This window comes from Eschrichtius robustus, chromosome 3, assembly GCF_028021215.1.
Source record: "Eschrichtius robustus isolate mEscRob2 chromosome 3, mEscRob2.pri, whole genome shotgun sequence".
NCBI classification, from domain to species: Eukaryota; Metazoa; Chordata; class Mammalia; order Artiodactyla; family Eschrichtiidae; genus Eschrichtius; species Eschrichtius robustus.
The window spans coordinates 5,921,752-5,943,450 of record NC_090826.1 but is presented as its reverse complement, the minus strand read 5'-3'; the positions used below and the strand labels follow the sequence as shown (position 1 = coordinate 5,943,450).

The window sequence follows — 21,699 nt, the reverse complement described above, 5'->3', positions numbered from 1 at the left end:
GAGGCAGGTTTCTGGGTTGTAGGTCCCTGTCCTTAACGCCGTGGGTACGGACGCTGAGGCACGTGGTGCATTAGGCTCTTTAAAGGGACTGTGCAGATAAATGAAGATGGGGGCATTTTACATTATTCTGGGCCCGTGGGTCATTTCTCTGGCCCTGACAGTATTGGAGACAGCCCATGGGCTTCTGCTGAACGCGCCGCATTAACCCGGTGGTCCTGGAGACCGCCACATTTTCCCAAGAAAGTTGTCAAAATGAGAGCGGAAGTTCATTCAGGGTATTTGTCACGGGCGTTGATTGGATTAGGTTCCCTCTCTTCGTGTGTTCATTTGTGACACGTATATTTGTCACTGCACAGACCTTATTATAATCTGTTTATGGGAGCCTTGACATGAGGGACTGTACTTTCTACGTTTCTGTATTTCCGGACCCCCAAGCACAGAGTAGGTCCTCAACTTTTGATTTCGGGTTGAGGCTGAGGCAAAAATCTGAATGCAGTGAGTTACTGTGCAAGGTCTTCAAGTTGTTACTGAAAGTATTCCTATCAGCATAGGCAACTCCTACATTAAACAAAACACCACAGAACACCAGTAAGTCAACTGGCAGATCAGATGAGAAGTGAAAATAAACACCAAACTGTCTTTTCCAACTCTAAATGGGATAATTTGAAAAGGGAAATATTAGTGTATATTAGAATAAACAAGAGAGTGTCACAGAGGAAGTGAGATCTGAGTTGGGTTAAGTAGCTAAAAAGAGAACTTTCCAGGCATGGGAGGAACAAACATCATGAACAAAGAAACAGTGGACATGGACATGGTTTGAACAGACCAACCAGGGTGTGCAGGTTGGGGCATAGGTGAAAATAAGGCCGAATACAGATTGAAGATAAACAAGAAAGGCAAATGTCATTTCAGTGCAGTGGGTTGTAGAAACCATCAAGGCCTCACGGATCTGGGAGATCTATCACGCAAAACTTGTCTGGCAGCAACAGTGGGATGGATTAGATGGAAGAGGGACCACCAGGGAGACAAGATGAGGCTCTGCATTGAAAGGGAATGAGACTGATGACAGAGCTCTTGGAAAGGAAGGCTGGTATTAGTAGTCAGCTGAAAAGTGCCTTTTAAAAAACTGCAAAGGGTTTTAACTGAAAAGGTGAATTTAGATCAGTGTCTTTATCTCTCCGATAACTGCACTTAGTCAAATGACTGATAGGTTGACCGATGTCTGAGAAGAAAGTTGACAAGCAAGTGTTTTAGGAACAGTGGCTCCACTGAGAAATTTTGTCTTTCCTGTGCAGATCTGAAACTGTGTAACATTCACGGTCAAGACACTGTATCGGGATAGAAGGAAATATTTGAAATGATTTCATATGGTGTGAAACGTGCTGATCACCTTGGATTTCAATATCAGTGGAGTTGAAAGCAAAACACACATAGTATGGGGAAATTTTCTTCATTTTTAATTTACAGCAGAAAGAATATAAAGCATTCAGAAAACATTTTCCATATTTTAAGGGCAATTCAAAACATTTTGCATGGTTTCCAGCAGCTGAGTTCTTCAACAGATCCATTGATTCAATGATGCTTTACATGCACAGTTACAAAAATAAAACTTACAAAAAAGAAGACATCTAGACTAGTTTTACATGCAAGTCTCAGGGACCCCCCATTGGGCGCCAACTACTGTGTGGAACTGCCATAAGCGACCGTGCAGCCAGAGAGGGGTTCTAGTTATTGTCTCGATTTCGTTCACACAGTACAGCTGATTTCAAATGGGTAACAAGAATAGCAATTAACTCTTCAGGAGACAGAATAAGATTAGCTATTAATTTTATAATGAAATCCTACTCCTGGCACTTGGGAATTCAGATTATCCAAGAAAGCTGCGCTTACCTATCGTCTTATATTCAAAAATTAAGATTCACAACCAAGAAAAAGCGGTCAGAAATGCTTCGTTTCAGTGGAAGTGCATTTGTACCTCACCTGGGATTCACAGTTGTACTGGTAGGTTACATGGGTTTCGAACCTACTTCTATGCCCTCCATAAGAACGCTCCTAATTCTATGTCAATCTTTATCTTTCAGATTTTCTAACTTACTCAGCTAATAATGTAGCATGTGAAACATAAAAAAAAAAAAAAAAAAAAAAATGAGCGTTAAAGCAAATCCACTGAGGTCATTACTCTTGTCAAAAGATCGGTTATTTGTACCAAGATGGAATAAACATACCCAAATTCAGTATTAATAAAGGATATTCTGAAAGAGCTGGCTTTCACATTCTCTTCCCGTTGATGAATGCAACTGTGTGTCTGTAAATTACTCAGTGTCCTCCTATAGGTCAAATTGTGTAAAATAATAGGTATTTGGGGGACTGCAACAGCTGCAACATAACCCACACATTTAAAAACAAAATTGAGTCAGGTCAGTTTACAAATGTACAGGTGGCTGCTAGTTGTGGGGCTGTCACTGTCGTCAAAGCTGATCACAAGCAGTAAGACGTATACTGTACAAGTAATTCGAGGTTGGCAGTGAAAGGAAGTAATTAAAAAACAAGTACAATTATAGAAAAGGCACCAAGAGCACTGACCCCAGTTGTTACCACAATCTTTTTGTATCTACCTTCCTTCTAAGACACCAGTTTAAAAGCTGATTTGTGAATATTTTTAGGCTTCACAACAAGCCTTGAGTTTTCACTTACAGTTGGCAGCCAGAACCAAGGGGAAAAAAACTAGTCTCTCAGCTTTACACCAACTGATCCTAAAACTTAACCTGGGAATTTTAAACTGGCATCAGCAAATGCGAACTGTATTCTCTCGATTTAACATTAGTAGTTGAGTTGTGAAAAGCATCAGATTTCTTTGGCTCCTTATGTGGAAATAGTAATCATATACCATGACATCCCTACGAGACCAGTTTGCATTCTTTTAATTTGTAGTTATTTTTTGTGCAATATTTATTACATTTTCTGATTTCCAGCAGGAGATATGAAAACGTGAGTCATTTTTCTACTTTTCATCCTATTTCTTTTGTCAGGTTTTGACCGTTCTAAGTGTTCTTTGTTGGAGTGAGTGGATGGTGTTAAGCGATATACTGATTCATCTCATGATTATCTGTTTAGCAAAAGTAACTTAATTTTTTTAAGCAATATCAGCATTCACATTACTTGGCACCATTGGCAAAAAAAAATTTTAAATAAAATAAAATAAACTCCTGGTAGCCAAAATTAAATGTAAACATACCCTTTTTTTTTTTAAGTAATGTTACTCTGCCTTTTTTCCTAAGTCTTAATACAGTAGCTCTTTTTTTTTTTTTTTTTTTGCAGTTTAGTCATGCTTTAGCAAAATGTTCTTCTAAAGAACATTTAAAATAAAGTACTCTTATAGTGAAATAAAGTTTTTTTTTTTGTTTCATTTTACAGACCATAGCCACTAATGCTTTGCTTTTGTTCATTTCTTTTTTCTTGATTTCATGCACATATCTCTTTGTTTTAATATATACAATATATACAAACAATACATCCACATTTTTTCTCGCTCATTCAGACAAAACTATACAAATAATTTTATCTTGCCATGTTATTGACCTTTGTGAATAAAATATTTAGCAATTAATATAATCCCTTTCAAATATTTTCTCACTTTCCATTTCTACCTTCTATATATACACAGAAACTGCTCAGGTTGGATGAGATATAGCCAAAAATATGGAATTTACTGGCCAGAACGCAGCACCACACTGATCTTTTAGGTGGCAAATGTCCAGGCAAGGTTTATGATTCCTTAGAATGACTACAGTTTCCAAGGCTACTAAAAAAAGCTACATGCTTTACCAATTCTCTAAGTAATTCTCATTGCACATGAAAGTAAGGCAAAAAAATTAAAGTGCTGAACATGAGAAAAGGGACAAGATGATGACTACCCTCGCAGGTTCTTGGGAGGTGGTGGGGACAGAAAATAAATTTAAACTCTGTACGCTGTTCCTCATCATTTCCCACGCATTACCCGTTTACCACGCACCCGCCCCTCTGCAAATTTCCGCAAGACATTAATAACCTGCAGATTTTAAAAGTTGCATTAAGTGTGCTGTAAAGATTGAAACACAAACAGACAAATTAAAATCAACTAAACACAGTGAAGGAAATGAGAACACACGGACCCAATAAAGATTTGTATGATCTAAGCCCTCCACTGAGAATCAATCCCAAAGATTCAGCTTCTTGGAAATAACTGACAGGTGCAGGAACAGCATTCTCTTTGTTGCTAGTGCATCCCCACCTTTTCTTATCTATATTTTTGGTATAAATATTTGTACAGTTCCACACGATGTTTGAATACAGCCCTATGTGAGAAGGAAGACGGCTTCTTCCTAAGAGGAGGAAAGCCTCTTTCGATTCCTCGTGGTGTCTTGTTTGCCCATGATCCAACAGAAGATTGAATTCCAAGATGTCTTGCTGATCAAATTAAAAGTTGTCCATGAAAGTGCAAATGCAATGACCAAAACATTCCTGTTAAAATCCTGCAGCTCATCTCCCCAAAACTGCAGAGGGATTATGTTGTGTGTGTGTGTGTGTGCGTGCATGTGCGTGCATGCGTGTGTGTGTGTGTGTGTGTGTGTGTTGTCGCATGTCTCTGCTAAAAACAGAAATGAAAACAGTCTGAAAAGCAGTGTCACATTGCTAAGGGATGCTGCCGTATGTCTTCAAGTTCCTTGGCCTTTTTCAATTCTTTCACTCTGGAAGAGAAACAAAACAAAAGACCAGGTGATAACTACAGAGTGAAACTGTCACCACATAAAGGAAAGGGCAGGGCCATTCCCCGGGAAGTGAAAAGCCAAGACAAAAACCCTTCTGAGGACTGATGGCAAAGGAAACTCCTGTGAAATTGCTGGGGAAAATATTCCAAGAGGAAGACTGGGACCCTTCCTGAAACTTTGCTCTATATCAAGACCTCTAAACACAAAGCAAAACCGAAGTTGACTGCATTAAATGAAGTGTAACAATAACATGCACATTGTAGAAAAAAGTTCATCGCTCAAATAACTTTCTTTTTAGCCTGGTGGACGCCTGTTAATGCCCTGTAATTCCACAGGATGCAAGTTAGGGAAACTGCACACACATTTATTTAGCTTGGGCTATACCTAGGGAGTAAGTTGTTTTGCTCACAGACCCAAGATCGTGAGCTGTCTTGAACCTGATCACTCATCTGCATAACTCTGATTTCGCTCATGTGACGTGCGGTCTTTATGACTTTCAGAATTGCTTACTTTCCTCCCATTCCACATTGTAGCCTTAAAAGATGTTCAGGTCACTCCCCCCAGCCCCCCCAGATGGACAGCAACAGGGTGCAATACCAGTAAGGGACTTTGTTCTGTTTATCAAACATCTTGTAGTAAACAAATTTCAATTGCTATAAATAGAGTCATGGAAAGTTCACATTGGCAAAGTATTTGTTAATGACCAGTTTCAGTCGATATGTTTTAATAGAAAAATTTGCCTTGGCTTTTCAATATGGCCACTTGATGCAGATGGGGTACCCGGGAAGAGATTCCAAGCTGTAAGAATGTATTTATTTCTCTTTATGGACAAATAACTAAGAGCTTGCCTGACTATGAGAATGATCAGATGCAAATGTGACTTTAGGGTCTCACTTCTGAAGTCAGTGTATGCCCTGTAAGTCACAGATGGTTTGTAGCACTGCATACCATATAATAACGTTTGCTAAAAATGGGTGTGAGAGGATGATTTTAGCCAACTAGAAGTGGCACTTTCTCAGGACACATATACTCTACCTCAACAGCAAGACAAGAAAAGAATCTGATTTGTTTTCCTAATATGGGCCTATACTGAGGTCAATAACTCCCAAATACAGTTTTCTGGTTCTCTAAGAGTAGGGCCTCTGTGTTATCTTAAGTTATACCAGTAAATTTAAATCTTATTTTAAAGTGAATGCTAGTTTCCTTTCTAGAGAACACTCATGTGGAAAGAAAACATTTTGAAAAACCAGTAATAAGTTACTGCTCTATTACCTAGGTTGGCATTCAATGGAATGGCATATGTACTATAATAGCAATTTAAGAAAATTATATTTACCACCTCCAAGCAGAATCGTTTCTGAGAATTCTGCCAAGTTGATACAATCTCTTCAAAGAGAAGATGCTCTCTTTCAGAAAAAAAGCTTTATCACTTTATCAATACTAAAAAGAATTATAATGTTTGAAAACGTACTTATTTGTCTGATTATTTACTAAATACACCAAGCTCAGCTTGATCAAACAGTGTATCTTCGAAACTATTAAAGCCTTCTTTCTTAATAGGTACATTTAGAATACACTGTTATATTCGTAACTGGATCCAGGTATTATTTAAACTTTATAATTAAGTATACTATGGATTATTAAATTTTCAGGTGATTTGGATCATATTGCAGTACAGAAATGTGCATCATTATAGGTCCCTAATTTTGGACATGCATACTTGATAAATGGCTTTTTAAAAATTGAAACATGCTATATTCTGTGTTCAATTTTTAAACATGCAATATCTATACTAACAGCCCTTTGGCTGGAAAAATGCAAGGCATGCACTGATGCCACCTTTACTTCTGGGCATGCAATGTATCTGTACTTGTGCAGACCTCCTTGCTGAATTATGGCAAAATGTGCATGCTACTTCAAATACGACATTTTATTTCTGCACTAGTACAGGACTCATTCACAAATGTGCAACAGAGACTCCATCGCTGATGAGATTTCTAGAATTTGCAGAATTCTGAACTCAAATCCTGAGAGCATAAATACAAAGATCTCCATTCACAATTTTGCTAGCGTGAACAGGAAGGCTTTAAAAATCTTAAGTTCATCACTGGGATGAAATAAAAAGGAGTGTGAATTATGAACCAGAAATGTTTTATATAGTTTCATACCAAAGAATCTGTAATCAGCTGGTCACGGTGGGTATAACATAAACTTTTTTTTTTTTTTTTAGTTAAAATGGTCACATTTGTTTCTGCAGGTTTTTTGGCAGTTTCTTTCTGAGCTAATTCAAATGTCAACAAAGTTTTCACAAGGTTTTAAAGTTACCACGTAAATACTCTGCTATAAAGCTAGTGCTAGCCTCACATAGCATTAAGTTAAGGAGAGATGCATGTCCACACACAGAATGACGACGATTGTCTACTCAGGAAAAATGAGACATTCCAATTTTCAGACATTCCAATTTTCAGACATTCCAATTTTCTAGGCTTTCCTAACTCCTGAACTCCACTGGAGAATTTAGTTTTTGGTTTCATTGTGCAGTTTTCACAGTCTACTAGCATTATAAGTACCTAATATTAAAATGAATTAAATGGCACAGGAATTTTTTTTTTATGGAAAGTTGTTAAAGGAGAAATTAGGAAAAAAAAGAACACTGATGTTGCAAGAGCTACATGGGTTCCTTATTATGTGTTGTCTTATGTAGTCCTCACAATATCAGAATCGTCTCCAGTTCATAAATGTAGAACCTGAGATTTACAGGAATTGAGCAACCTACCCCAAATTATATAGTTAATAAATGGCAGAGCGGGAATTTGAAGCCAGGTTTGTCTGACTTCACTCCTCCACTCTGCTGCCTCAAACAATATCTCAGGGCAACAACAAGAAAAAACATTTTAAAACCCAATTCTTACTTTATTGGTTTTCCTAAAAGTCTGTACAAAAAAAACATGCATTTGGAAAATTTCCATGGCATGAGATGAGTACATTGTTGAAACTGATGATGACAGTTACATTTTCTAAATTCTAAGACGTCATCCTTTAAAAGACCCTATGTTGATTCTATTACAATGTTTTAGAGGAAAAAAAACACCTCCACATAAAACGTACTTATGAATTTTATGACTGAAGTAGATCTGAAACATGAAAAGAATGGGTCTAAGAATCAAGGCAACCGAAGACTTTTAGCCTCATTCTCCAATTTGCAGACCATGTTGGTGTTCACTTAGCTCTGCAAGTTTAGATGAACTTGAAAGACTTTTACAGTCTGCACTACTGAAATCACAAATGGAGGTTTATGTTACTTGAGGGTAGATTATTAGGACAAGACAGCGGTGCCTAATTTTTTGTTTTGTTTTGCTTTAAATCAAATGTCAATTGGATAAAATATGTTTGACTGTTATTCTGCCTCCAAAGAAACAGAAAACAATTAATTATATTCACTGAAGTGAATGAGAACAACATCTGATACTAGAATTTTTGTTAGTAAGTTCTAAGAGATAGATGTTTCAAATCAGAGTGTTTCAAATAGTCAAAGAAATTTGTGGCCGCCTTGTCTCAGTCATTCAAGACATGAATAATGATGAAAAGGCATAGGTTAGCTGAAAATGCCTCTACCATGAGAAAGATACAAAAAGTTTAACAGTTATTATCTCTGGGTGATTTTCCTTGCTTATTTGTATTTCCAAAATGTACTACAGTGAGTATGTGTTTCCTTCATAATAATTATTTCTGCTTGTCATTCTTTTTTTTTTTTTCAATCAAATCAAGTTCAGAACAGAGGAAGGACTTTGTGGAAATGTTGATAATGGCATTGGCCTTAAAGGATGAGTAGAATTTTATTTATTTATTTATTTATTTATTTATTTATTTATTTATTTCGCAGGCTCAGCAATTGTGGCTCACCGGCCTAGTTGCTCCGCGGCACGTGGGATCCTCCCAGACCAGGGCTCGAACCCGTGTCCCCTGCATTAGCAGGCAGATTCTCAACCACTGCACCACCAGGGAAGCCCTGCTTGTCATTCTTTAAAAAAGTTTCTAAGGTATTTTTCTATCCATCTGTTACTACTACTGTGTCTTACAAATGTTGTATTCACGTGACATAAAAGAACAACTGAAAAGTTCAGTGGAGGGGGAAAAAAAATCAATTTTATAGACCAAAACCAAAAATCGATTGAGCTAGCTTCACTGATATTACCTATATTGTAAGTATGTTTTCAGTGTGAAAACTTGGTAAAGGTAGAGCAGAATTTTTGAAGTTGGAATGATACTTGAAAATTCTGTACCTGTAGTCACCATATCTATAGAACTGAGAATACAGAGGTCCAGTAAACTTCTGTTATGTTACATTACACAAACTCAGCTAAGGGTTACTGAGTTTTGGATTCTCTTAAAGAATTGTAAGTGTTAGCCTCATTCAGGGCTAGGAAAGAACTGAGTCTAATAATGTCCAGGTTATCTAAAAACAAATCCCATGATAATTACACTTACTTCTGAATTTCTTCACATGGAAGACAGGCAGAGCAGTCTTCCTTGAGACTGGGAAGACAATTAATACAAGATAGAAACTGTAGCTTCTGTAGGCACAAGGCAATTGCTACTATAAGGAGAGCTGCCAGGACCACATTTCTGAACTGCGCATCAGTAACTTGGAAAATGGTACTCGTGTTACTGGCTTGAATTACGGTAATTAGAATAGCAAGACTTTGACCTGTGACCATCCAACTATTAAAACTAAAGACAATCCCAGGATTTCCCCCAAGCATTCTACAGGCTGAAAATAATCTTTGGGATATTGTTGCAGTCTCAACCCAAACCCAAACCCAAACCCAAACCACGTTGCATTGTAATGTACTGAAGTGATGTGGTAAGCAAGAGCACTGAAAGCCAGCAGAAGCCCACGGGGTTTCTTTCCATCAGACGTCCCATGATCGTTTATGGATAAATGAAGTAGGCCTGCTTCAGAGACTCGTAGCGAACAATGGCTCCATGGGTAAAGCATTAGGCAAAGCGGCTTCGTTAACATCTACTCAGTAATGCTCAGCCAGAGAAATGTGTCATGAGTCAGTGGATTTTGGCAGGTATATTCTCGCAATGCTGGACGTCAGAAATATACAGGGCAGCCAGATGCGGCTTTCTGCTTAGTTACCTGTTGCTCTGAGAGCTGCAATAGCTCGTGGGGGGGGTGGTTTAGGAAAAGAGAGGTCTTGCCATTTTCCAGAAATCTCATTTGGATTGCAAAACAAAAAAGACAGAGAGGCCCAATAAGAATGACACAGAGCGTGTTGTCTGCAATGTAACACACGCCACTGTGTTCCCCAAAGATTCATTACCTAAAAGAGGCAAGTAAGACAGAATTACTTTGGAGATTTAAATTAGATGACGCATCCCACCTTCATTGCTTACTCCTTACCGAGCAGACTGGGCCACTTGGAAACCACACCTCACGTCAAATTTAACTAGGGAAGTGTGACATCCAGGCTGTTGACAGAGCCCTGTTACTTTTCTCAAACAGTTCACTTGCAGGCATTGTTAGAGAACTGCCCCTTGGACCAACGTGTAGAGAACAACACAAAAAGTCTAAGTGTGACCCGCAGAACTTGCTAGTGACCCACTGAAGATATTTTGCAGGGCTGCTCTCAAGAATCAGTGCTGTCAACGCTACTTACCAAGATAACTAGCAGCATCTGGCCCGGTTAAGTGTTTGGAAACCCAGTTGTCAAACAGAGAGAAAACCTGTTGTTTAAAAATTGGTGACCAGAAAGCGTTATCTCTTCTGCCTCCAGTCAGGGCTCTTTTTATTCCAGTTGGATGGCTTCACCCACCCTTACTGAACATGGGTAACTAGGCCAGCAATTTACAAGAAATCGGTTATTTCAATACCAGGAGTCCTACTGTTTACAATACCTGCAGGGACTGTTTTAGGTTATAAAGCCCTCTCACAGAAATCTGATCTCACTGGGGAAAGAAGAAATTTGTCAAAGGCATTGATTGTCCTTTTTAGTCTCAATACCTGGAGGACAAACCTGTTATGTAATTCAGCTCTTTACTATTTCCTTTACATCTGAGGCATCTTGGTTTTCTGCTGTAACACTGAATAACACCCTGTCAAGATATTCAAACTCCAACTGGAATATAGTATTCTCAGCCAGTGCACTTAAATATTCCTTCAACCTTAGAAATCCTTCAGTCATTTGCTGAAGTAGTAAAACACCTAAGTGAACTAAGAAAAATAATTAAAACTGTTGATTCAAACATCTCTCCGTGTATAATGTTTTCTCTCGACAAGTTATTGTGTCCAAGACAAAACAAATCCCTTTGACGGTATTAAGAACTGGATGACTTCATTTTAAGTTACTGGATAAATTAGGGGCTAAGTCTGGAGGTACGACTGAGTGAAAATGAGCTGGCTTCGGTGAAGACCATATGGTGCTTTTTCTTAGCTTTCCCCGAGACTGAAAATTTGAAGACACATTGGTATTTTCTGATTGCTCTGCTGCTGGAGTTAGCCAGCTGGATCCTAATTCTGATAATTGATGTCACCTCCCTTTTTAGACATCCTTCTGCTTCATTAACTTAAAAGTTGGGGTCAAATCGTGTTTTCCACATACTGTACCATAAAATTTAATTGTTCATTTTTCAAATATTATCTTCAGATATGTAAACCTTAAATGTCTTAAATATGGTACACTTTATACGTTGGTAAGTATATTAGCTTCTTTGACACAAATTCCAGGAATATAAATCCTCCTCAGAGAATGTCCTGCCTCCCAAGAGTAACTTCAACTTGGGGACTCTTGCAGGACCATCGTGACTTCTCCGATGGACAGAGAAGACGAGAGATCCTACTGGGAATTAGAGAAGACACAGCTAAGCTATTCCTCAGTTCATTCGTTGGAGAAAAATGACCACACTGGAAGAAACCTGAAAGCTTCTGAGTTCCTCTCTCTCAAACCCCCTAAGACTGAGTGGCACAGAGGATGTTATGAAATTCCAACTTTCCATGCATGAGGAGGAGTTTTAGGAACTCACAGCAGAATGCAGCAAGCATTCAGGAAGTTAAGGTGGGGACTCTGGTTGGCATGGAAAAGCACTTTTAGAAAATGTACTCTTAAAAATGATCATTAACATACCAGAACCTAACAGGCTTCAAAAGTGCATAAGCAACCACTTTTACTAAAACGTTGGATCCTTGCAGCGGACGATATAAATTGCATATAACATGCAAGACACTACAACTTATAGTTAAATTGAATACTAGGGCATGCATCTGTTCTCTTGGAGGTTTTTTTTTTTTAATGGAAAGAGATATTATCTATGTATGCAGAGAGAGAGAGGGACTAGAAAAATGGACATTTGTGTCCCCCTTTGCTCTTATATTTCAAACACAGACATCACTGAGCCAGCTCCACTACATGGGACCTGAAATATTTTAATTGGAAGCAACTGCCTAATTCTAGAGAGGTCTGCCTAGTTAAATTTACAAAGACAAGTAGCTGCTTTGTTATTATTATTTTTTTAACAAATTTCTCCTTCGGTGACTATCCATGGTGTTCAATAGGTGAGGCTTCAGACCTTTTACAGGGATCAGGTTTTGATTTAGGAAGAACTTATAAAAACTCAATTCTTCTATCACCCCAGGTTGGCAAACTACAGCCCATGGACCAAATCCAGCCCAGTGCAGGTCTGTGTGTAAATACGGTTTTATTAGAACACAGTCACAACCATTCATTTTTGGATTGTCTGTGGCTGTTTTCATGTTTCAGTGGTAGAACTAAGTACAGTGGTTCCCCCTTATCCATGGTTTTGCTTTCAAGGTTTCAGCTACCCATGGTCAACTGCGGTCTGAAAACAGTAAATGAAAAATTCCAGAAATACATAATTCATGAGCTTTAAATTGTGTGCTGTTCTGAGTAGCATGATGAAATCTCACACTGCTCCATTCCGTCCTGCCTGGGACGTGAATCATCCCTTTTGTCCAGCGCATCCACACTGTATACGCTACCTGCCTGTTGGTACAGGAGAAACATAGCGTGTACATACACATATACACAGCGTTCGGTACTATCCACGGTTTCAGGTATCCACTGGGGGTCTTGGAACGTACTCCCCATGGATAAGGGGGAACTACTATACTGCAACAGACATTCATTACCTGGCCTTTTAAGGAAATGTTTTTGGACACTTGGCTTAAAATATAGTGAATAAATATTACCGTCAACATAAATGTAGTGATATGGGAAATGATCTCTCCAGAGACATTAGAAGTTTGAGACTTTTGTCTGAAGCACCATCTTTTTCTCTGAAATCTTGCAAATGACTAAATACAGTATTAGTGTAAGGTAAGAAGGGAGAGTGTTGGATGTAGCTGAGTTGATAGAGCTAACTGCCATGTTATATTTTACCTTACTTTTTTGCCACGTTAGATTTTTTTTTTTTTTTTTGCCACGTTAGATTTTAAATGCATCTTCTCTTAAGACAAAAGTTGTCAAGTTAATCTAAATTCAAGTCTGATTTTGGTGAATTCAATTCCTGGCTTTTAAAAACCAGTTTCCTGCCACTAAACCGTTTATTATAACTTAAGATGTGTTACAGTCACGTCTGCATACTTACAAATCAGCATCACATTCTAAGATCTCACGAACACCCATAGTGTCCGTTGAACACCTACTCACTATCATTTCTTTAAAACACAAATTCTCTCGGAACATCCACTCTTGACTGCAAAATAGAATATACAGATTTCGGACACTTCACACCACCCTGTCTTTCTTCAGCGCTGTCATTAAATGCTGGAAGACAGGTTTGCTCCCTATTGGATAATGAATGTCCTGAGTTGGTTCAGAAAGGGCAGCTCTGGGTACTGACTTACCTCACAGCACCAGGGAAAGGGAGAGTTAGAAAATGAAACTATGTAACTCTAAACAAGAAATAGATGAGTTAAAAGAAAAACATCAGTATTGCCTAGTGAGCCTTTTTCCTTTAGAAATTTTGACAGGGCAGTAGTTGAATTTCACGTGGCAGATTATTTTCATCGCAAATAACCACTTGCTTAAGGCTTTGTTCTAGTGCAGGCTTGTTTAGATTTAAACTTGTCCCACCAGCCACTGTTTTTTTTACACTGAAGGCTTCTCCCACCAAGTGCTACGCATGCCCTGCGGTGGCTTCAGAAGGCCCTCCCTTTCACTTGCTCATGCATTTGTATGTCTATGGTTGTATGTGACTGTTTTCCTGTTGTATAAAGTAGCAGTGTTAGTAATTAGGGTTAGTTTTTATCTTATTTCATTCGAAATGGATGTGAAACTTTACGGGCATACCTAGACTGCAGCCCCATGCAAGCAAGCAAAAAGCAAAATATTGAAAATGGAAGATAAAGAGAAACTGGCTAGCAGGCAGCTAAACTCACCCTTTTGTACAGCCTATGGTCCACCAGGGGGCTTTGGACAGTAAAACAACACCAAAGAGCTATTAGCATGTGAGGGTCACAACAGAAATCTTATAAATAGCTTTATTTCAACAAAAAAGACTATAAAGTGTTTTTTTTTTTTTTTTTTGGAAAAAAAGGAGAGTGGTGGTGGCATATGTGAAATGAGCAGGTAGGAAATTCACCAATTTATTTTTCTGTCTAAAAATGTTGGGGTCCATGACTGAGCAAAATCCTTAAAGAAATGGGACACTTCTTATTGATTCCTGAAGCCATTTCCTACCTACCTTTTCTGAGAGGGTGTCACATGAGGTTTCCTATTTTAATGCTTCTAGGGGACAATACAGATGACAGTTTCTCTTAAAATAATATTCAATAACCCAGAATGGCAACAGGGTGACACTCATTCTAGGGAAAATGAGTTCAAACTTCCAGGATAGATTTTTCAGGATTTCTTCAGGTTCCTTCATTGAATATATGGGAATGGAAAGTGAATAGTGACCTTACACAGTCAGCAGACAAAGGTTATTTCAATTTGCCTGCACATTTTTCTAGCATCTGGAATATCAAAGGGCAAGTAAAGAAAAGAGCCAGTAGGGGTCATTGTTTAATCCCAAATAATGAACAGAAATTCAAACCCATGATCTGATGCTCTCTTCATAAAAAAACCTTCTTATTAGCTTCATGAGGTTATTACTGGTTAAAATATGGACCAAAGAAAGGCAAAATCCTCATGAAATGCTTTTCTACTCGTTTACAAAAGGAGAACTCTAAAAACACGAGTGAAACGATTCCTTCGTTCAGCCTTCTGTGGGAAGCAGCCTTTCAGGCGTTTATGTTTTGCTTAAATATCTTACCCTCTCAATTCACTCAGTTCACCCAATGTAAACACGGTAGGCTTTGGCCAAAAAAAAAAAAAAAAAAAAGAAGAAGAAAATGAACATGGGACTTTATGTAGTTTTGCTCACAATGACCAAGGTGGCATTACGTATACATATTTTCAAAGTTTGAGGATAAGACCAGAAGAACCAAGGAGAATTTAAGTTGTGAACATTTGTTTGATGTGGCTTAAGGAAGAGCCATGTTGAGGCGATTTCCTCGAAGATAAAACCTGCTAGGAAAGTGTTAACCACCGACTCAGCAGTGCTGGATTGAATCCTCCTGGGTTTTTTGTTTTGCAGGAGGAAGAGGAAAAGGGGAGAAGAGTGTGAGCACGTGTGAGAATATATGGAAAAGGGCCCAGGTAAGGCCTTGATATTTTCACCAAAGGAAGAAAATCAACTCCTCTATTTGGCTGCAAGTCCCCTAAGGCTAAATCAAAGGTATGAGTAAATAATAAGGAAAAGAGACTGACTTTGGTAAGGCCTGGAGGATTCATTTCATTACATCCTGGCCATGCCGCATATTCCGATATGCATTTCCTAACAAGACTTGCTATTTCAGAGTACTGATATGGGCACCTCATTGCTTAGCGTCACTGCGTGGTGGAGAGCAAATGCGCAGCGGAGGAATACGGTAAATGTGCATGAGCTGCCCTGGCAGCATTCTAGCTAGAGAACACCGTATATAGCCTAAAAAATGTTCCTTTAAAAGTTTTTATCACTGTGCATGTGTGGTTCTGTCCACGTTCCCTTCCATGGTCATGTAAACGAATCATTTTGTTAATTTAAGTAAAAGTGCACACAAATAGCCAGTTAACCCCTAGTAAGTCTCAAAGTTAAAATACTGTCAAAGTTAGCAAGTAGACAGTTTGAGGGGAAAACAAACTAAAGTGAAACCTCTGCGGAATCAAACTGCACCTGGACACTCGGGCTTTGGGTACAATTAAACAGGAAAGAGGAAATCAGACGTTAAAGAGCTTGCTTTCAAGTTTGGGTCTGTAAACTGCATAGCTCCCGATGCGCAGAAAAGCGACAAAACTACGTGGAGAGCCATCTAAACACAGCTCAGACGGCCAATGTCACAGAGGTCAGGCCGGAATATTAACCCAAGTAAAGAAAAGAAAAACACGGTTCACCAGCCCCCAAAATCTCAGTTAAGGACCTCGTTTTCACCAAGGCATCCCAAACTCAGGAAAACAAAGAGAACCCCCCCTGGCGTAGCTCCGCAGGAAGATGCTGGGGTCACCGGAGCCCACTTCTAGTCGGAAATGCGCCTCCATCTCGGGTGCGTTTCCTGCCCTGCCCAGTTTCATTCTGACCACCTCTCTCCTGTTTCTCATCACAGACTAGCTGGAATTGATCACTTGATGGAGGGTGTTAGCTCTGACACGGCCAGTAGAGGGCACCAACTATTTAGTGGAAGTTCTACATCAGAAAATTTGGATGGCATGAGTGGTGTCCCATCCTTTCCTTCAGAATAGAAAACTCTGTGTATTTTCTGTTTGGACACACGTTAGCACAGTAAGGGTTTAGAGTGAAGAACACACGGCTAAAGAAAAATCTGGAATGAAAAGCCAGTCCGACTAAGTTGTCCTTGCACCCAAATTGAAACAAAAACACTGGCACGATCTCCGTGGTTCAAGCTCTACACAGCATTGTCTGCAACAGTGACCGGTATTCTCACGGCAGCAACTCAGTCCCTAGTTAAAGAGTTCTGTCATCCTAGTGTCACTTGGGACGTGTACCCTGATTATTTGTGGGGGATTAGCTTCACCAAGGAGTTCATGAGTGGTTAAGGCGATGAGGGTGGTTTTATTATTCTCGACGAGGAAAATGTTGGGATGAGGGTTAATGTACCTGTGGCGACAGCGGCGTAGAAACCTCATTATTTTTCGAGCAGCCTGGTCCTGCTTTTTGGTTAGCAAACTGCTCCTGAAAAAGCCAGAGTATGAATTACCGTCACGAGAAGGGTGCTGTAAAGCTTCATGTGCGACAGTTGAAAGCAGGTCAGCGGTGAGAGAAAACTCTTAACCAAACAGTTTTCAGTTAAGAAAACTCTTAACCAAACCAAAACTCAAACCAAACAGTTTGGTTAACCACACTCTTAACCAAATCCAACAGCACAAGCCTATTTTATGGTTCTGGGTCTGGGCATCACTGGGAGAGAAGGAAGGAGGGGACTACAGACACTTTCTCCTACTTGGAGGGAGATAATAGAAAGACTAAAGATAAGATGTCCTGTAACTGTTCTTCCCCAAGTCTTTATAAGCTCGTTTGTTCAAAAAGGCATTAGACAGACTTTCTCGGTGTAGAAATTGATTCGCCTGTGTTTGCCGCTCTCTTTGGGCTATTATTTCCTAAACTTCTTTCGTCAGTGTATTTTCCGGTGCTAGAAGTTTTTATTACACTCTTCAAAATGGAGTAGCTTAGTACTACTTACTCTCCCAAGGTCTTAGGTATAGAAACGCTGCAATTTAGACCATTATATTACAGTGCCACCTTTCTGAGTAGGAACTGTGGTCCGGCCAGACTCTGATACAAGTTGAAACTGGGTGGCAGCATCAAAATGATTGGATGGGGGGTGGAGAGAGAGAAAGGAGAAGCCTAAATAGACAAAAACAGGCAGAGAGCACAGGTGTAACCGTACGAACACGCGCCATCTAGACTGGTCTGGGAAGAAAAGAGCTGCAAGACGCTTTACTCCTTGTATAGGCCTGCATGTCAACACGGGGCAGTTCTTTCGACTCAGTCGGGGTTCTCTTGGCCGCCACGAATCTTGACCCACCTGAGTTTCTGCTGTACGATGACTGCCGTCCGCCGAGCCTGCCGTCTCCTGCCACATTTTTTATAACTCCGGTAAAACTTCTGGATCAGCACAGCAGCACGCCGGCTCTGCTGAAATTTTTTTTGTTCGTAGTAACTTCGGAATTTGCTCTGGATCAGGATGGCAGCCTGTGTCATCTTTTTATAAAGTGCATACTGCAGGGGGAACAAGAAGAAGCACAGCAGTAAAAAGGGGGGCCACGCAGGCCTAGGTGCCCTCTGAGCCCACCAGGTGGGGACGGCAAGAAGGAAAACTTTTCCCTTTCTTTTCATATTCTCTGGGGTCGCATCATTAAAGAGGCAAACTAAGCATCTTTTCACCTACCTTTCCAAAATGCAAAATGTTACTTTAAGGGTTGCCTTCAGACAATGCATTGCTTTAAATGTGGGTTTTTTTCCCCCCCAGATATCAAAATTGTTTGCCCTTTTTGGAAAAACGTTTTAATGGCAATAAACTGAGACATTTAGGAATCGAAAAAATATTATTTAGGAAGTAAAACTTGAAATGCTGAAAATGAATATTTCCTATCCAGTTTGGAAACATTTTAAATTAACCTCCCATTTTTAATTGGATGCCTCCCAATTCCTGCCAAACACAAATCTACTTAGCAGTCAGCATCTGATTTCTAACTAGCATTCCACTCGACAAATTTCTGAGTTACAAGGTCCCAAATACAAGGCTTATCGTGAAACGCTGACACCTTTAAGCCATTTTAACCTGCAAAAGATTAACGCTCGTAAGACCGACAGGGGGGTGAAGCCATGAAACTCGGAAAGCGGCCCCGGAGCCGGGGATGGCTCGGGAGCCAGGCCCAGCACCCACCGGCCAGCTTGCCGCAGAGATGGAAAGTGAGGCATGAAGGCACGGGTGCGGGGAGGGTGGGTCCTCTTCCCTATCAGAGTTCAGGCAGGAAAAATGCAGAGCTCTCCAGATTTTAAAAAAGACTATGTCCAGATTGCTAACGACATAGACTACAACTCTGGGGACGAGAAGTCACAGAGAAGCGCTTTGCTCACAAGAAGGCGACTTACCATCAGAGGGACAAGTATTCCTCAGAAAATCCCTGCGCCTAAGTATCTCTCTGCATGTACGAGGTGGAGTGAGGGAAGGAAACAGACACAGGGCCCTTCTGCAAGAATCCTGTTTAGTCTTATCTGACCCGCCTGACATTTTCATTTGGCCAAAAGTCTTTTAAGACAAGAACGCTGCATCCTACAGCGTTTCCATCACCTTGACCTGTGTGCTCTGCATGGTCAGAACCTCCCGGGCCACGGTGAAGCACGACGGGAAAAAAGGAAATATCTTCAGTGGCTCACAGGGTTCATGGCAATTGTTTTTGATGGATTGTTTAGATGGACACTGGCCAAGAAAATGTCCAATGACTGTTACTGCTGAAACCCACTGCAACGGCATCACCACGTGGTCCCCAGAGGATAGATGTGCTGTGGTGAGGTGGCCGGGCGAGGGGGGGTATGCCTACGGAATGACCGTGCCATCTTAATGGCCCCTTCTTGTAGCTGGTGATGGGTGTGAAGTGTGTGACTCTGGTGGAATGGTTTGTGAGAGGACTTGGGTGTATCATTACCTTCAAGGCTATCCATGTCAGCTTGGGGGAGAAACAGAAAATACAAGATTAATGTTAGATTGCCGAATAGAAGGAAATGAAAAACCAGAACCAGAACCAATGAAACTCCCAACCAAAAACAAAAAAAAAGGAAAAAAGGCAACCTGGCTATCTTCATGCCTTCCATCTTCCAAAATACTTGTCTTATATTTGTCAGTATTTTTTTTAAAATGCCTTCCGTCTTTCTGGTTGTAGCCAACACTTCTTTGGGAGGGGATTAAAAAAAAAAACCAAACTCACATTTTGGAATAAATACCTGCTGAAATCACAGACTTGAAACTTTGATTCTGAGTACTGCTCGGGCTAACAATAAGCCAGGATGGTTCCCTGCTGTGGGGCTACAGGGACTGTGGTGTCAGCGTTTACACAATAAACCTTCATTTCCTGGGATCATGAACTCATCGGCTATGAGCTAAAGAGGTTCCCCGCCCCTCACCATTAGAGCTCAATCCTAAAGAAACTTGAGAACATGGCAACCTGAATCAGACAAATGCTAGAAATAACAAGAGAACAGAATCCTGAATTTCTGTGTGGCTGGTATACATCTCAGCATTTATTATTCCTTAAATAAAAATGTAAGACCTACCGAAAGCACAACCTAATAAAAGGTTCTAGAATCTACTGACAGGACCGAGCTTTATTGTATGAACCGGTCAAAACTCAATTCGGCAATTTTTAACATTTTATCACCACCTAGGTGGTTAGAAAGGTCTAATATTTACTTAATCTCTCTGAGCCTCAGCTTCTTCATCTGTAAAATGGAAATAAAATTGTTTACTCCAGATATTTTTGTAAGGAGAAAGTGAGATGATGAGCCTAAAAGATCCAGGACGTACTAGGTGCTCTCTTCCCCAGTGATGGGAGCTACGTGACCCTGCAGGTAGTTTCAGAAATAGCAATACTGCACGAAAGAGTAACTCAGATACTCTTCCTGCAACACTTAACTAAGGAATACAAAACAGTTTAAGAGATTCTGGGCTTCTTCAGATTTTTACAATTCTTCATTTTAAATTGGATAAGAAGAAGCCAAAAGGAAAAACCACTAAGGATGATGTAATGTATATAATTCAAGGTCAACGATAACAACTAGTATTTACCTGCTCTAATCACCATATTAAATTCCCTTGAGTTCTTTAATTACTAATTAGTTTATAGGTAAAATGACTGAGACACAGAGCCTTATTTCAGACACAAATAACTTCCTTGGTATCAGACCAATGTTGCAGGCAGGTGATACCACTAAGAGGCCAACGATCTGAACAAAAATTATTTTGTGGCATTAGTTGCAGGTGCCTTTTTGTTTGCTTGTTTTAGTTTTTTTCCCTTCTGGAACATTCCCCTTTGGTTTTTAATCAAGGCAATTCAGAGTCAGTCTTTGGATCAGGCACTGGATGTTGTGCTCTTTGCCAAACCACACACCAGACTCCCCAGGCCTGTTTGGATGCTGTGTGAATAAGGCACGTTCCCATGGCGACCCAGAAGCCGGCTCACCTGTTTATATTTTCTGTAACAACGCTGAATGACAGCTGCTGCCACTTCCTGCTGCTCCCGCAAGGGTCGGCCCTTCAAGGGAAAGTGAGGCAAGAAAAGAAATAATGATGTAGCATAAAAAATACAACTTTCCCAAGACTTAAATGGAATCATGACTCATTTAATTGACTTTCTCAGAACTGAGACCAGAGGTTTACCAAAATACAGTGATAAGTTAATATCAGGATAAACTTAAAAAATGAATTTACAGAATAACTCTCTGATTATTTCTGCTTCTAAATAGAACCATCATATTTGGATGTTAGGAGGCCTAAAACAATATTCACTTTCAAAGTATTTAAAGAATTAGGGATTGCACTATTTGTCCTCATAAATTTCCGCTCTCTGCTGTCTTTCCTAAGATAACACCAAGAACTGTGGAAGGCTCTGGACCCTCTCCCACCAAAAATGCACTTTACCATAAAATTTTAGGGCAATCAGTCACCAGGCCTCCAGCTAGAAACCCCTGCTCTAGGTCATAAACTCCTTGCGGCAGAGGTGTCAACTTACTTTATATTAATTAGATAATAAATATCCATTATTATTACCAACAGTAAGTTCAGATGGTGACAACCACCACACTACTTGTCAGTTTTATTTCACTAAAGCTTCTGACAATTATTAATAATCTCATGGGACCTAATTAATAATGTCAAATAACAATTCTATCA

At 39.8% G+C, this 21,699-nt stretch overlaps 1 protein-coding gene and 1 long non-coding RNA gene across 3 annotated transcripts in view; one reads left to right on the top strand and one right to left on the bottom strand.

Moving 5' to 3' along the window:
* Positions 1 to 142: 142 nt before the first annotated feature.
* On the top strand, positions 143 to 21,208 carry LOC137761811 (uncharacterized). The gene is made up of 4 exons (XR_011073450.1): positions 143 to 2,001; positions 8,632 to 8,788; positions 11,549 to 11,809; positions 15,351 to 21,208. It is a non-coding gene; the product is annotated as an uncharacterized lncRNA (long non-coding RNA).
* Positions 3,791 to 21,699, bottom strand: part of CAMTA1 (calmodulin binding transcription activator 1) — an 894,089-nt gene continuing 876,180 nt past the window's right edge. Inside the window, exons 20-24 of one of the 2 annotated variants that reach the window (XM_068538797.1) lie at positions 20,990 to 21,061; positions 19,460 to 19,480; positions 17,836 to 18,029; positions 16,908 to 16,982; positions 3,791 to 4,727 (exon numbers count right to left, since the gene is read on the bottom strand). In XM_068538797.1, the coding sequence (XP_068394898.1) occupies positions 4,664 to 4,727; positions 16,908 to 16,982; positions 17,836 to 18,029; positions 19,460 to 19,480; positions 20,990 to 21,061 (426 nt within the window). In that variant the 3' untranslated portion in view covers positions 3,791 to 4,663. The remainder of the gene's footprint in view (positions 4,728 to 16,907; positions 16,983 to 17,835; positions 18,030 to 19,459; positions 19,481 to 20,989; positions 21,062 to 21,699) is intronic. The other variant, XM_068538798.1, reaches the window with a different exon arrangement.